The 16802-nt window shown below is 42.4% G+C and overlaps 1 protein-coding gene across 1 annotated transcript in view; it reads right to left on the bottom strand.

Moving 5' to 3' along the window:
• Positions 1 to 16802, bottom strand: part of WDR47 (WD repeat domain 47) — a 381791-nt gene that overhangs the window by 90085 nt on the left and 274904 nt on the right. The window contains exon 10 of the mRNA XM_078668245.1: positions 6678 to 6835. Within this exon, the coding sequence (XP_078524371.1) occupies positions 6678 to 6835 (158 nt within the window). The remainder of the gene's footprint in view (positions 1 to 6677; positions 6836 to 16802) is intronic.

Genomic DNA, 16802 nt, shown 5'->3' on the forward strand with positions numbered 1-16802 from the left:
TCTCTCGTTTCGGCACGTCCGAGCACCTAGGATCGCTGCCGATGGCACCGGAGGATCCCTGACGCCACCAGGAATGTCCGCCCCACAAGGTTGTGAGTAGTGGGTACGGGGGCTAGGATAAATCAGCCGGATTAAATGCGGGCCGGCGGGAGCTCTAACAAGCTGCGACCGCCATTGCCGCTCGCGTAGCCACGCCCCGAACTTCATGTCTTTTGATTGGCACTTTCTGTCTGAAAGGTACTCACAAATGTTAATGCTCATCCGAAATGAGCAGTAGAGGGCCCAATAACAGAAGAGCTGATACTCTTACTGCTAGCAGCTGGTGTTACCAACACTATTCATGCTTCTTACAGAATCTCGCTCATCTAAATGAGCCATGCTAAGAAGTTGAACATTTCACTCACTTCCAGTCCCTTCCTGAAAATAGAAGAAACAACCGTTGACCACTGATGAATTCCAGTTCAGGAGACATAGGAACTGCCCAAACATGAAATAAGCTTTGTGGGTCAGCCTGGAATACTGCTTGTATGGACTGCTTCAACCCCGTCGTGGACAGCATGCAACAAAAGTGGCCATTGGCACAAAGGGAGATAGCGGCACAATAAGACGGAATAAGTGCACTGCTCAAAATGTGGAAGCAACAGGAAAGCTGAATACATGTACTAGGTGTAATGGTTGATGATGCAGTAGCAGGTGAGCTGCACATGCATGCAGAGGGATACTGGCATTAGATGGACTAGAGAAACATTTGCTGGTTCTGTCTGCGGTGCGTGCAATTCCCAAACAGTTGAGAAGAAAAAAGCAAAGACTGACAGAGTAATTCGCCCATGTAGATCTACTGAGCAAATGTAATATTTGGTACATAGGTTTAAAAGCAATTGAAATTGCTATGCAATATGTATGCTACAATAGCTTAACCCAAGGAGCTAAGGTGCAGAAATAGTAAGGACAACTTACCCTACCTAAGGTCATGGTAAACATTTAAGTTGATTTCAGAAGCAACCTTGCTTCACAACATTTAATTCTTAGTCAGTAACCCTAATGACAACATATTATTGCTCAAAGTGTTCACACGCCAATTCCATTTCTTTGTAGAGAGGCAATTTAGCCTACATGTGATATTTATTTATTGGTTATCCAAAGGTGAAAACACATGTTCAGGCTCTGGTAATCTCTTTGTATGAATCAATTCTAGAGCTTGCTTTGGTAAGTTTAACTTGATCATTGTCAGGAGTAAGACATACATTGTCATCATTTCAATGATCTACTAACAGTATGATAAAGGAGTTGGTGCCCTGTGTGAGAATGGCATTATTATAGACAAATGGGCTCTAGATGACTACTCCGCCTGACCATCCTATACTGGTCTCTAAGCCTGGTTACCAGAGTCCATACTATCTGAGTTCATACAACTAATCTTTGCTAAAGCTAAGCCCACAGTCCAAGAGGCAGTCTTCCACCAGAAAACTGTTTCTAGCAGAGCTAACAAAAGCCACCTAGTACTTATGTGTAGTATGAGCAGAGATTTGTAAGCAACACAAGGAATATGTGATGCAATGTACAACACAAGGAATATGTGATGCAATGTACAATCTACTTGCAGTTTGCTGGACTGTTTTGCAAATTGCCCCCCAAAAAATACCAGTAGGGGCTTTGCATCCTGAAAAGTATTGCCTTTGTAATGTAGAAATGCACCACTTTTCTCATACTTCTGATCACAGAGCACCACTGTATGTGGGTCATGTAGAGAACAGAGGAAAAAGAAATGAGTACAAAATACAGGTGTCTGTTCCGAGCACTGAAAAAGAAATAGCACAAACAACCACAAGAAGACATCAATATCAGATCACCTGCTAAGATAGGTACTTGGGAAGGTCTGAAAATGTACATATGGTGGTTCAATTAGTATTTTTAATGCTTTGCTGAGCAAGAGATTACGCCCTTTCGGTCTGCAGCCTGAACTTCTCAAGTACTTGGAAGAAGAGGAACAGGATATATGTCAGTATCATTATGTGTTAGTATCATATAGTGTTACTTGCAACTGCAGATGAGAACTCACTGTTAAGTGCGTAAGTACTGCGCAGGTTTGCACATAAAGTGGTTCTTAAGAGATGAGTATTCAAACTGCTTCAAAAAGGCGACGGTCTCTGATCAACATACAAGTGGAAGATGTTTCAAAGACTTGAGTGATAAATTGAAAGACTTCTTCCCCCACATGTAACCTGATAAGGCAAAGTATACTTACCTGAAATCTTAGTTCTATTCAATTAGTTATTTCCATTATATGCATCTTTTTTTTTTAAGGAGAAGCATTCCACTTCAAAAATACATCTAAAGAAATGCCTATCTAAAGACATTTTCTATCTAAAAAAAAAAGCTGAATTATAATTAAAAAGTAAGTCCAACCTAGTGAACTGAAAAGCCTCTTTTTAATTCTTTCTTTTAAAGTGAAAAACACAGTGAATGGCGCCATAAAAACAGCAGCTGCCTCGGAGATACATTTCATACCGCCTCTTTAAAGTTTTTTAAAATGTAGTGCAGTGGCAGTCAGTTAATTCTGAAACGTCAGTCTGGAGACTGATCACAAACAAAGCCGTTCTATACATTCTCCAGACTTTATAAGGACAGTGGAAGCATTGTTTATGGGTTTAATGAAGACACACATGATATAGAACTAGGACGTAAAATACACAACCTTTTCCTTTCCATCATGGAACCTTAATTGATATTCAAAACATGAAGAATGACAACCTCAAGCATTCCACCAGCAAATGACGCCAATAGAATGAGTAGTAACAAGTAAAAAACAAACACATAATCTAAAAAGGTCTCAGAGTAGCCAGGTCCAAGTGAGGATGTCAGCTTTAGAGTCTCAATCCAACAACCTGTACTTGGAAAAGATGTGTACACAGATTGCCAAGCAATGATTCTACACATTTTCAAGACAGAAACATTCCTCAGGGGAGAAGCACTGTCTACCTTGTATCTCTGGAACCGGCTACATATCAACCTGCAAGCAGTGTGTAGTTTTTTTTATATGATGTAATAACGCCCCAGCTATGCTTTATTTGGAAATAGCCAAACCTATATGGATCAGTCAACGGTTACCAAATCGTTGTCAAGCTATTACTTACAGGGACTATTTACATCTAGGATTACACAGATATGCAAGTTATAATATACATTGTTCAATTTGTACCAGCAGCAGCAACCATTCTGATAACTTGTCTACTGTCAAGTTTCTGAGTGGGTGCATCAGAAAGACTAAGGTAAGTGCCATTTTGTTTTTCTCACAACTTTGTTGTAAGAATTATGTCTCAATGTTGAATTTCCAATGGCTTATTTAAGAATTGCACCCTACAGAGCCTTTCTATGGAACGTGTCACACAAACATGATTTTTTTGCAATGTGATCCTCTCGGGCCATCAAATCCCGCAATATCAAAAGGGACACGCTCAGAGGAGTTTACAACACTTTGCTTTACAGCTATAAGATTTTGTTTCCTCACGGTTTATTAGATGTTGACACCATAACGTGTAGACAGATTTTAAGACTGGACGACTGTTTACACAAGTATAATAGATTAAATACAGATGCCCAAGCTACATGTCATGTCAGAGGATTCCAAGGATATCTAATGAATGTATGTATGTATAGAAGAACAAATTGTCAATATATGGCTGGACTATGTCGTCATCATGTCTGTTGAGACAGCTTTTAATAAACCGTTTTTTTTTTTTTTTTTACAAATTTTAACTGTAACTAAAATAATAACCCCTCAAAAAAACACAAGGAGCAGGGTAAATAAACCAGTAACTAATCAATTCCCTTTGCTTAAGCCCATTAACTACTAAAATATTCAGAATATAATTATGACATTTTAAGAAAAAGCAATATTTGTTGACAAAATATAAATCATTTTATTTATGTTAAAATCTTTTTTAAAGTTTAATAAAAACAATATCTCAACTGACATGATGACATAGTCAAGCCATATATGGACAATGTGTTCTTGTATCCATTTAAAAAAAAAATCTTTTTATTATTTCAAAAGAAAACAAACAAACAGACATGAGACATGACCATCATCAATTTAAAGAGTCGATTCTTCCATATTAGTGTGAACATCAACATTGGTGTAGCAATCCAAGGAGGTATTCAATAAAATCCCCGTTAAAGTAGCGCTGCTCCTGGATTAGGCCTGCTCTGTTGTGGTATTATTATTATTATTATTTGGGTTTTGTAGAGCGCGTTGTCACCCGTAAGTATGCACCTGGTACTGCAATCTATCTCGGCTGGAAATACAGACTCTAAGTCAATACACGACACCTGAATCAGGTTTGCCTTCATTGTCTAACTACCCCTAACCCCCCACCCCTGATGGTGGCGCACAATCCTAAGAGGATGAGTGTTGACTGATGGCTATCCCAATGTTCCGGGCAAGTGTTGGCCACCGCATCAATGAGAGTCCCAATTATCGTGAGTGACCTGGATGCTGGAGGCCCCCACAAGGCCAATGGAAATCATCTATTGGTGCTCGTCCTCCGTCGAAGTGCCAGAGTCCGACTCAGTTCTCAAGTCTGAGGTCTGGAACTCCGTCACCAAGGACTCCCACGCCCGCGCCGCTTCAAGCGCCCTATCATTATGGGATCTATGAGCTTGTTGTAATCGTACTGAACTCTCGCTCTTCGCCCACATCAGGACAGCTGCTTTCCATCTAACGTAGTTGGGGCCGGTCGCTGCCTAACAATGAGATGTGATTTCCCTCTTAGCTAGGATAAACCCCAGGTCCACAAATGTACTAGTTATCTTGTTCTTGCTGGTATGTGGAAACCAGTGCAGTAGGCAGGCTCCCTTATCCACGCTAATCTACCGTCCGGTTACTTTACAAAGTAAATCAGTTATCTCCTCCCAGTAGGTACCCAACTGCGGGCAGTCCCACAGCATATGGCTCAGGTCTGCACCCTGTAGTTTGCATCGGGGGCATAGTGCAGTATCCACCCGGAAATATTGGTTAATTTTAGCTGGTGTAAGGTAATACGAAAAACTAGATAAGCTGAAATCTGGCATTCCTAGTACTTTTCCACGCTAGTTTAATTATCTGTGACCAGGCAGTATCAGGTATTTCCCTATTTAAATCCGTCGCCCATTGTTCCCGTAGCTTTTGTAAAGGGTTAAGCCCCTCTCACAGCATTCGTTTGTACAGGCAAGTAACCGCCTTATAGGTGCCCGCCGCCATCACCACGTATTGGCACGGCCCGCTTGTTGGCGGTTCGGAGAGACCGGTTCCCCAATGTCTCTGTATGGCAGCAATCAGGGCCGCGTGTATCAGGTAGTGGCCGCGTGGTAGACCAAAGGTCTCCTGCAACGTGCCATATGGCAATAGTTCCCCATTAGCATATAGGTCACCTACCATCTGTACCCCCAGCTCCTCCCACTCCGCAAGAGCAGACCAGTCCCCGCCATGTGGTAAGGCCGTGCACATGCCCAATGGTATCTCGGGAGCGTATGGGCGCTTCACCCCAATTCTATTATGGAGTCATTTCCAACAATGTCGGAGAGTTCTCTCCACCATCGACAACTTGGTAGTGCGGAGATGTTGTTGCAGAACCACAAAAGACAAAACGTGCCGCGGTATCTCTGTTGAGAACCCCCTCTCCGGCCCTCGGAATTCCAGCGCCACCGCCTGGGTAAGGAACTGGAACTGTGCCGCAAGGTAGTATAATTCATAGCCCCCTTCAGCTCTTGGTCGCATTAATGTATCTAGCGCCACCCTGCGTCTACCTGCACCTCAAATAAAACCACCTACCATGGAGCGGAGTTGTCGAAAGAAAGCAACCGGGATTCGTATCAGCAGTGTCCGAAAACAGTAAAGGAGCCGAGGAAGGGCCACCATCTTAAACAGTGCCACTCGCCCCGCCACGGATAGTGGCAAAGACCCACAGAACCGCATACTACCCCGAAGACCCCTCAACGCTCTACCGATATTGCCCTCAAGAAGATGCTCCTGGGCATGATACACATGCGTTCCAAAGTAAGGAAGACACCTAGGTTCCCATGTCAGGTTGGGCAGTAGTGTGGGGGGAACGCATTTTCTAGACACCGGGAACACGCAGGTCTTGGCCCAGTTAACTCGCAATCCTGAAACTTCCCCAAAGCTATCGAGGAGAGTGTGCGCCCCTTGTAATGTGTTCTTATATCCATATATACATTTATTATGTATGTATGTATGATGTTTAGATTAAATGAATTTAAATAAATAATGGTAATGTAGCAAAATCTGCAGTGGTGTAATTGCAACAACAATGTAGTGTCATCGAGGAATTGCATATTACAGGATTGGCTTAAAAAGCAGGCTGAAAATCCAAGTGCCATGCTATGGAACATCCACTGACATTTTCATGCCACCTGCGAGGCACCGTGGTACCTATTTATTATTGTTTAATTTGGGATTATACACTCGGAGACTTCACTGCTTAGGAATGAAACAAGGCATTGTTAATTATGCATTGAAGGAAGTGAAGCAGTTGAATGCATTTGGTATTTGCAGTAATCATTTTGCGGCAATTGACTGGCTATGAAAACACCTAAAGTGATCATAATACTCTATAAAAATACAATTAATTAATGCATATAGTGCCGATAATATGAAGTGTTTGTAGGCCAATTATTCTTACCTTGGATCAATCACATCTGGGTAAGCACACACTCTTAGAGTTTTAGAATTTGAACCAACAGCATACAAGGAACCACTTGGATGAAAAGCAACTGCTCTCACTGCTTGAGTATCTTCGAGGATCGTAAGACAAGTGAACTGGTGCTTCGATGTGTCCTCCTGTCACATACAAACAGAGAAGAAAAACAGTCCCATAATTTCTTTATGTTCTGGGACAGGAACTGCACTCCAACAATAGAACATCTATCCAATGCCAAGAAACCCTCTGCCCTGCTTCTTCCTAAACATTTCTAAACATTAATTCAATGTAACAGAATTTCCTTCCTTTTTACTAAGGTTATGACAGAAGTTGAATTATTTTACTTGCAGACTTCACTTAAAAGGACTATGGGGCCGATTCACAGAACTAATCGGAGACAAAATCCTTAACTTACATCTTTTGGTATTCACAGAAGACATTTAGTAGTAGTAAAGTTAGGAGTTTGTCTTGAGTTAGAATGTGGTCTTAAGCTAGGATTTTGTCTTAACTTAAACTTAAGTTTGTCTTATGTTTTGGTTTTAAGACAAAATCCTAACTTCACACAAAATCCTAACTTCAGACAAAATCCTAACTTTACTACTACTAAATGCCTTCTGTGAATACCAAAAGTAGTAAGTTTAGGATTTTGTCTCAGATTAGTTCTGTGAATTGGCCCCTATATGTTTATCTTATTTTAAGTATTTCATTTGCAGTATACTGGGACATATGGGAACAAAAGTTAAACTATTTCCTTTTTTTAGAGTGTTTTTTGTTGTTATTTTTTACAGAGTTTTATATAGCGTGAACTTGACCAGAATCGGGCATCAGAGCGCTTTACATAGCACCAGTTGCATTACATGAGGACTCATTTATTTTTTGTTAGGCACGGGGAGATTAAGTGATTTGCCCAGAATCACAGGATTTTCAGCGTCATTGCCGAGACTCAAACCCAGTTCCCCATGTTGGAGGTCGACCGCCCTAGCCGGTAGGCCAACTCCTCTCCCTTATGTGAAAAACATCAAGACATTGATCTGTCAATAGTCTGTATTTGGTCATGGACTTTATGTCCCCCTTCAAATAGAGCTTGTTGAAATAAAACATGTTCTGGTGCAACATTCCCACACATGATTAGACAATGGCATGAAAAGATGATCAGTTTCAGTTCTTTGTAATAGCGCATTGCCTGCGTTGTTAAATTCAAAGGCAACTTTTTAATGTCACTCCTTGAAAACACTACATGCCAATGTTCCTCATTCACTGCTACTCTGAAGTCATCTATTTTAAATTTAATGACCACTGATCCACGCTCTAGTTCAATGGGGTGGATCCCACACGCTGACTAAAAATCAGTAGCATATTAACGTTATAAAAAGCTTACAATGGCACAAGTTAGAACTACCTGACTCAATATTTTTTTAAAGTCCACAAAAATTAATAAAAAGTAGAAACTGTGCACCAGTGCAACAATAGAAAATGATACTTACCCTGTAAGCATCTGTTTGTGGCATGTAGTGCTGTAGATTCACATGTTCTGCATACTACCATCTAGTGTTGGGCTTGGACGTGTACAACTTATTTTTCTTCGAAGAAGTCTTTCGCGTCACAAGGTATTGTGACTCCTCCTATGACTGGTATTGCGCATGATAATTGGTTTCTATTGTTAGATAGTTTTCCCGCATGGCGGGTGAGGATGGAGATGGAACAGAAAGGGATAAGAGATGGCCATGTAAAAGTGTGCATCGTTTAGCCATTGTCATCTTAAAACATTTAGGAAGGCAGGGGTCCCTCATTTCCCACAAGTTTTCGGATAGGTGAAAACTTGGAGATAGAGCTGAGGAACTGAAGGCACTCTGTACAGTTAATCATGTTTTATTTTTTAGAACCGGGTGTCTCGCATGGTTTACCAGTAAAGCTATGACAATGGACTTCTTTTTTAAATTTCTTGTAGCTGGTAAGTGAGTTTCTCAGTGAATCTGTCTTATAAAGGAACTCTTGACAAAAAGTAATACAATCACTTGTTAAAGTATGACAAACAGTAGAAGCCCTTTAATAAAGAAATACACTACTTTGTCATTGATTTCTGCAATAGTAAATAGGGAAAGCCCTATATCAAAACGCTTGGAGACAACATAGTCTAAGAAAGGGTCTAGGAAGAGCCTTCTAGAACCCCTGCGAAAAAGATAACGACCGCATATGATCTGACAACAGGTTTTTGTAGTGGAAAGTAATTTCCCTGCAATATTATGGAAAACTTTGGTATTTAATGCATTTCAGAACAGCATCCACTAAACACTATTAAACAAGCAGTGGCAAAGCTAACAGTTTTGCTTTCGACTGAAGAAAAACGTCAAATTTCAAGAACGTGCTTAACAGGTACAGCAGGATCAACAGTGGTTCAAGCTTCTATAACTGTAATGTACTGCATTTATACATCTAATAGATTGCAAACAATGTCAGAACAGATCAAGCTGATCACTGGCAGCAACAGTGCAAGCTTTCTTCAGATATACAGAACAGATACTGCATGAGCAGGAGTAATGCAAGATATTTGCACATACCCACAAGAGGTACAGTACAGGTACTACTAATCCAAGCTTCTTTTGTCCTTGAGCATTTTGAAGTTCTCCTACTGGATGACCCAAAAATGGGAAAACAACAGGGTAGACCATAGGAAACACAGGGAGAATGCAGAAATGGAAGGGAAAGGTAGTGATGTTTCGAAACCCCCAAGTGAGATATCAATCAGCCTGTGAAGGGAACACACCTCACAAGTTTCTGCAGACAGTACTACTGTTGGTAAAAAAGCAAATGATACATTCTGCAGAATCAGAGTTGCTGCTTACTCCTAAAGTAAATAATCACAGTATCACCTAGGGGCTGAAAGACCTCAGTACTTGGTTCTGGCTTTGGCATAATACCCCAAAGGATCACGCAGGTCTATGATGCATCCTTACCAGTGCAGATGAGGGGATCTTCTTTCATGGCTCTAGATCATATTCTTCCCATACAGGTACTTCACACAGCAGACTAAGGACCTAAATGGCCAGGGTCCCCAAAGACCATGCATAATTCAAAAAGTGGCAGTGAAAGTCATCAACTGCTAACCAAGTTAAACATCTGTCCTTGGAAAGCCTTCATAAGAAAAAGAGATCCAAAATCAATAAGAGCGAGAAGTAGCAATTCACCCCTTAGCTATGCTTCTCCACAGTACTGGTTCAATACTGAGAACGCCTTCTGAGAGAGTCGCGGGCATTCCAGGAATCTCATCCTAGGAAAGGGGGGGAATCTTAGTACATATGTAAGACAATGCAAACTCAAAATCACAACACGCTTTCACAGAAAGCTTTGTGTGTGTCAATCATCTTTTTGATGACTGCACACAAAAATATTTTATTTCCAGAAAACAAACTACCAAACTGGGAGTTTCTTTCTTGAAAAACAAAAAAACATAACGACCCGCTACATCGTGGTAGTTATCTTAGAAGGCTGAGAGGTAATTATTTTTTTTCAGGCTTTTTTCTGATTGTGACAGCCAGAATTTACCTGCCTGTGACAGAAAGTAAAAAAGGATGTCAGAACTTCCAGTTTAAGAGGGGCGTGGTTTGGACGCCGAGAGAGATGGCGGCTCTGTAACTCTCTCTGCCCGTGCGGAGGTCGATTAATGAAGGTGGAACGTGTTTTACTGCTCCGACACTGATATATGTCGCCAAATCGGTTCCCGGAATGTGAGAGGAACATTTAGAGGGCATTCCCGTGGAAATCTGTGGCTGGGAAGTGGAGTTTCGGCCGCTCTGTGTGCTCCGACCCTGAGGCTGTTGCGAGTGAGGCGAACAAGGAGACCGCGTGTCTGTCCAGGGTGTCGGCGGACGGAATATATAAACCCGACTGAGTCAGATATGAGCACTGGAATCAGCGGTGGAAGGACACTCCTCAGGGGGAACCGTGAGTAATTGCAATATCTAACGGGAGTCATTAGACCCGTGAGGAAACGTTAGCGCTACCCGCGCACACAAAATGGCGGCATGCGCTTTCTCTTGAGCGAAGACTCCCTGATCTATGTTTGTGCATCGGCACGTGAGGAAATAGACTGTATTTAGCCCCCGTCTTCGGCCAGTGAAGGGACCAAAGCGGCGAGCCTCCAATGACCAAAGGAAGGTGCCTTGACTTATGAGGGCAATGTTTGCTGTCTATCGGCGACCGCTATGGGGGAAGAATTAAGGTCGGCTTACCCATCCGATCAGTGGCGCGTGTACAATCTGCACAATGAGGGCAATAATGGCATGATTATGAGGCAATTCAGTAGTTCGGCAATATAAAGAGCGGCTGTGATTGGTGTACCACGTGTAAGCAAGGTCTGCTGTGCTGGTTAAATGGTTGTGAATTTGATGGCTGGAAACCTGCAAAACAGTGCCGCAATTTAGATTGCCTACAGCAGTTGAGCTGAAAACGTACTTCTCTTAATGCAAGACTTCATATTAAGGATGGCTCCTGTAATGGCTCCTACAATGGCGGCGCAACATATGGCATCTTATGTATGAGCATTATGTATGAGCACACCTCCTCACGGCGACTAAACAGCCACAGAAAGCGAACAGACAGGGCGATCATCATACCAGCTCTTAAGTGCTTTTAACTGGAAACTATTCACTTAATTGTATTAAACTAGCTAACAGAAGGAGGCACAGACGCCAACGATTGTGAACACTCCATAGAGGGCGGCTGGGAGTGTAAGGAGATCTTCCACAACGCTTTAAGGAATCGGCGCCATATTCGGCCATATTCAGATATGGCAGAGAATAAGGAGCTAGCGAAAAGCTTGAAGTGGCTCAAATATGACCAGTCGAATCCGAATTCACCTAACAAAGGAGGAAAAAGCAGCCCTGATCCGATTGATCTGATTCTCAGTAGATTGGACGAAGTAAGGGATCTGGCGAAAGCGACCAAAGAAGAAGTAGCAGCGATCAGGCAGGATAACCGCGACACCAATGCAAAGCTGCTGGAAGCAGAGTCAAGGATTAGCAAACTCGAGGATATGGAAGCCAAATCATGTGATGCCATCAAGCGTCTGTGCATAGCTGCGGACCAAACGACTCGGAAACTCGCGGAGTTGGAGGACAGGAACAGAAGGGGGAATCTACGTATTTTCGGAATTCCGGAAGGATCGGAGGATCAACATGGGAACTGTGTGGCCTTCTTAGAATCCTGGTTCACCCAAGCTACTAACTTGACCTTCCATCATCCGTTGGAATTTGATAGGGCGCACAGAGTGCCGGGCAGGATCAATAAGAATCAAAAAGGCCCTAGAGCTATTGTATGCAAGCCATTACGCTATCAACATGTAGAACAAATTCTTGACTTCATGCGAAAAAATAACCATATCCTGTGGAAGTCTGCTAAAATCTACATCTCGCAGGATTTTAGTAAAGAGACGGTGGACGTTAGAAAAGCGTTCTTGGCACTCCGACCACTGTTGAAGAAAAGGGGCTTCCAATATGGCTTTATGGGCCCGGCAAAGTATTGTGTGATTATCCAAGGTTCATCTTTTCTGATCCCCTGAAACTGAAACGCATGCTAGATGGCCCTGAAGACCTTGAAATGGAAACGGGCAAACCCGAAGGGTCAGCAGACCAGGCCTCGGCCTCAGGCTATAAGTGAACGATCCTTGCTCTCGCCTTTCATGCAACTTCCGTATGTGTTCCTTTCGCTTACTGAGGAGGGGTCTGGATAGTTCTGATCTCTGCTTAAGTTCTCTTACAACTGAATGGCTTTTCCGAAGTTTGCAATTGCTAATGTGGTATTGAATGAATATGTTTCTTTATCGCCTACTAGTGTAACCGGTGTTAAGTAATGAGCACATATCTACAAGTTGATACGCTTACCACTTGGTATTCTGAAGGGCTATGTTAGTTGATATTGTTGTTGGTATCGTAAATTCGCCCTATGTTCACCCGATACTATGATATGCTCACTTTTGTTCAAGGGGTCCCTAGATGTTGGTCCCTAGAATGTGGCTTGTCTAAGTTGCCTTAGTTAACAGTGACCCGCTGGTCTGCTGTGAGAGTTCATTTGATCCAAACTTTTCTGAAAACGTGCACGCACGGGGAGGTTACGTCGTAGTCTCTCTTCAGTCACCATGCCTACTGCATACAGGTGGGGTGGGGAGGGTGGGGGGTTGTGGGGATTTTGGGTTGGGATGTGTGTTCTATGTTTTTTGCTTTTACTTTCTTGTGCTTGCATACTCTTTATTGTCTTGATGCTTGGTGGTGAGGAAGGTTGTGGGTTCAATTATCGCAATATCGTACTTATAGGTCCTATAGATCTCGGGGATCTAAGTGTTTCTGTCATCCTACTGTTGATACCATGTGAAATATATAATTATCGATATGTGGGTAAGACCTACTGATGTCACATAGTACAATTAATACTCCGTTGGGGGTGTGTAATGTGGACAAAATGAAGATATTATCCTTTAATGTTAAAGGACTGAATCAACCTGTCAAGAGACAAAAGATTTTAGATTATATACGGAGATTGAGAGGTGACATTGTTTTACTTCAGGAGACGAAACTTGAGACTAAACAGTTCTACCACCTGAGAAATAAGTTTTATAATGAGGTTGTGGGTGCAGAGGCTGTGAACAAAAAGAATGGTGTCTTGATACTTGTTGCAAAGAAATCTAAGGTAGAGCTTCTGTCCTCTGAAGCAAGTGACGACGGGAGGTGGGTCACGGCCAAACTAAGCAGGGATAATACAGAGTTTTATGTCACGAACATATATGCTCCTAACACCAGCGATCTTAAATTTTGGGATAACCTGAATAAACATATTGAAACTATCCCGGATAATGCTGTTCACATACTGGCCGGGGACTTCAATCTTCCAATGGATGCAACATTGGACAGAGACTCCCACTGTCCCTTCAAAACAAATAAATCGCATAAAGCCTTTCTCAATTTATGTCAACGCTTTCACTTGGTTGATGCGTGGAGGCTTCAAAATCCCACAGGGAGAGATTATACTTTTTACTCCTACTCTCGAATCGATTACATCCTCATAACACAGAACGGAGTCCCTAGAATAGAATCTACTGCCATAGAACCCAGAGTAATGTCTGATCACTCTTGCATCTCTTTATCCATAGCTAATGTCAAACCCTCCTCTCATCAGAAGTCTTGGTGCCTGAATGATGAAGTTCTGAGTAATGACCAACATAGGGCCACAATACAAACTGCGATATCTTCCTATCTGCTGGACAACAGGGTGGGGGACACAGATGGGAGGCATTGAAAAGTACCATAAGGGGGGTTTGCATCAAAATCAGATCAGCAATGAACAAAAACTATAATGCGAATCTCGAGTCCTTGGAGAGCGAAATTGTAAAACTGGAGAGTAAACATCTGAAAGATAGAGATGACATGTCTCTGCATGCCTTGGCAAATAAAAAATACGAATACAACAAATTAGTCAGCGAAAGGGCGGGAGTTTGGCTTGATAAAAGAAGGAGATTTAAGATCTGTGATTCTAATAAAGCTGGCAAGAGTCTAGCCTCGTACTTGAAGTTTAAAGTCCAAAAGAATTCGATTAGTGTCATTAAAGACGCCTTAGGATCCTCGCACTCGGATCCAGACAAAATAACGGAGATGTTCAGAGTTTTCTATGAAGACCTTTATGCAAAGAATAAAATGGTTGAGGAAGACAGGATTAAGAGTTACTTGGATGAATGTGATCTTCCTAGACTCTCTGCTGAGGACCAAGTAGGTCTTAATGGCCCGATTAGTGCTCTAGAAATAGGGAATGCAATTAAGAGTCTGAAATCAGGGAAGGCACCAGGCCCGGATGGCTTCACGGCTAAATTTTACAAAACCTTTCCCTCCCTACTAGTAGATCCCCTCCTAAATCTATTTCAAGAAATAAATGACTCAGGTGAAGTCAGAGGCACACTGGCAGAAGCAATAATTGCAGTACTCCCCAAAGATGGGAAAGACCCATCGCTCCCGAAAAATTATAGACCAATTTCACTGATTAATATAGACTGTAAGATCCTGGCTATGATACTGTCCGCCCGCCTCCAGAAGGTCCTTCCCCAGTTAGTCCATCCATCTCAAGCAGGCTTCCTTAAAAATAGGTTGTCCAGTGACAACACGAGGATTCTGGCGCACGTTTTAGAAAAGGCAAAATTACTAAGTACATCCACAGCAGCAATAACACAGGATGCTGAAAAAGCCTTCGACAAAGTTGACTGGTCCTTCCTTCAAGCAGTACTTCACAAGTTTAACCTAGAGGAAACATTTACAAGACTAGTAATGTCCTTATACTGTTGCCCCTCAGCGAGAGTTAGAGCTGGTGGATCTTTCTCTTCCGCCTTTTGTCTAAAGCAGGGAACAAGGCAGGGATGTCCTCTGTCTCCCTCACTGTTCTTACTGGCAATTGAGCCGTTTTTATATCATATAAGAAAAGACCCTCACATCATAGGCATTCCCTTTGGGGACTGCACGGTTAAATAAACTGCGTATGCAGATGATGTGCTTGTTCTGTCTGAGAGAGCTGAAGAGGCTATACCTGCGCTCATGACTGACATTGAGGAATTCTCCAGAGTATCTGGGTACAAACTCAATAAGGACAAAACGGAGGTCAAACTCCTGAACAATATTGGTGACAAAGGCATCATTGGGGACTCCGGTCTTACATGGCAGCCCAAGTGTTTTAAATATTTGGGGTTAGACTTTGCTAAAGATTTGATCTCCACCCTGAAAATAAATGAAGAACTGACTCTTAAAAAGATATCCACACTACTCGAAGGGTGGTCTCCAAAATTCCTCTCCTGGTGGGGCAGAGCGGAGACGCTCAAAATGATGTCTACTCCATTGGTTAACTATCTGGCCAGCATGCTCCCCATGACGTTCTCGAACAACTTTATCACCAGGGTGGATCAGCTGTTTGGTAATTTCCTGTGGCGAGGTAAGAAAGCCAGGATTTCACTTAAAAAACTGCAATTAGCCAAAGATAAAGGAGGTTTGGGTCTGCCCTCGTTCCGGAACTATCAGACAGCATTTCTTTGTAAACAGGGAGCTCAATGGTTGACAAAATCACCACTCTACACACCAGTATGGATTAATATAGAGGAATCACTAGTAAACCATGCTCCTCTTGAAACCCTACTCACAATGGACCTATCGCATTTACCACATTCCAAATACATACTGTTAAATACTAGGCGGGCTCTGCTTAGGCTCGACCAAACACATAAAACTAAGCTGACATTCACTAAGTCATCCTACATGTCCCTATGGAGAAATCCCTATCTCAAACATAATGGCAGTACACTCTCATGGGACTCATGGTCCACGAAGGGCATTAATTTGGTGAGGGATCTATATGAAGGGAAGGTTCCACTCCCGTTCTCGACCTTGCAACGGAAACATGACCTTACTCCGATGGATTTTTATGATTTCCTGAAAATCAAAGCGATACTAACAGCACGTAATTTCTCTCCCTATACACCATGGCTAATGACTCATCTCCCACGTCTCATGTATGCGGGTCACTTCCTGTCTAAGGTGTATAAACTTTTATTGCCCTTGCCTAGGAAAGCTCATAGAAAGACGGAATTGAAATGGGAAGCTGAACCAAATTTAACAGGCATAGATTTTGACTGGGATGTGATTCATAAGACGGCCCTTGCCCACAAAGTCTCACCCATCCTATTCCAAACAAAGTACATGCTCATAAATAGGGCATTTTGGACTCCAGATAGGCTCTTCAAATGTAATCTAAGGGATTCGCCTACATGCTGGAACTGCCAGTCAGGTTCGGGGGACCTTGCCCACATGCTATTCAGCTGTCCTTCTTTAAATATATACTGGGGGAAAATATTTGACTGCATTTACCACGTATTCAAGATAAGGCCGGTACAGGACTTCGTATATGTAATTTTGGGAGCACTTGATCCACAGTTATCAAATGATCAGGACCGCCTGCTTTTGGACTTAATGTTAACGTTGGCGTGCAAGGTGGTTCTATGCAATTGGAAAAGTACGAATAAGGTAAATTTCAAAATCTGGCAGGAGTGGCTATCATTTCTGAGAGGTGCTAATAACCCGGCGCTGC

This window comes from Lissotriton helveticus, chromosome 1_2, assembly GCF_964261635.1.
Source record: "Lissotriton helveticus chromosome 1_2, aLisHel1.1, whole genome shotgun sequence".
Lineage (NCBI taxonomy): Eukaryota > Metazoa > Chordata > Amphibia > Caudata > Salamandridae > Lissotriton > Lissotriton helveticus.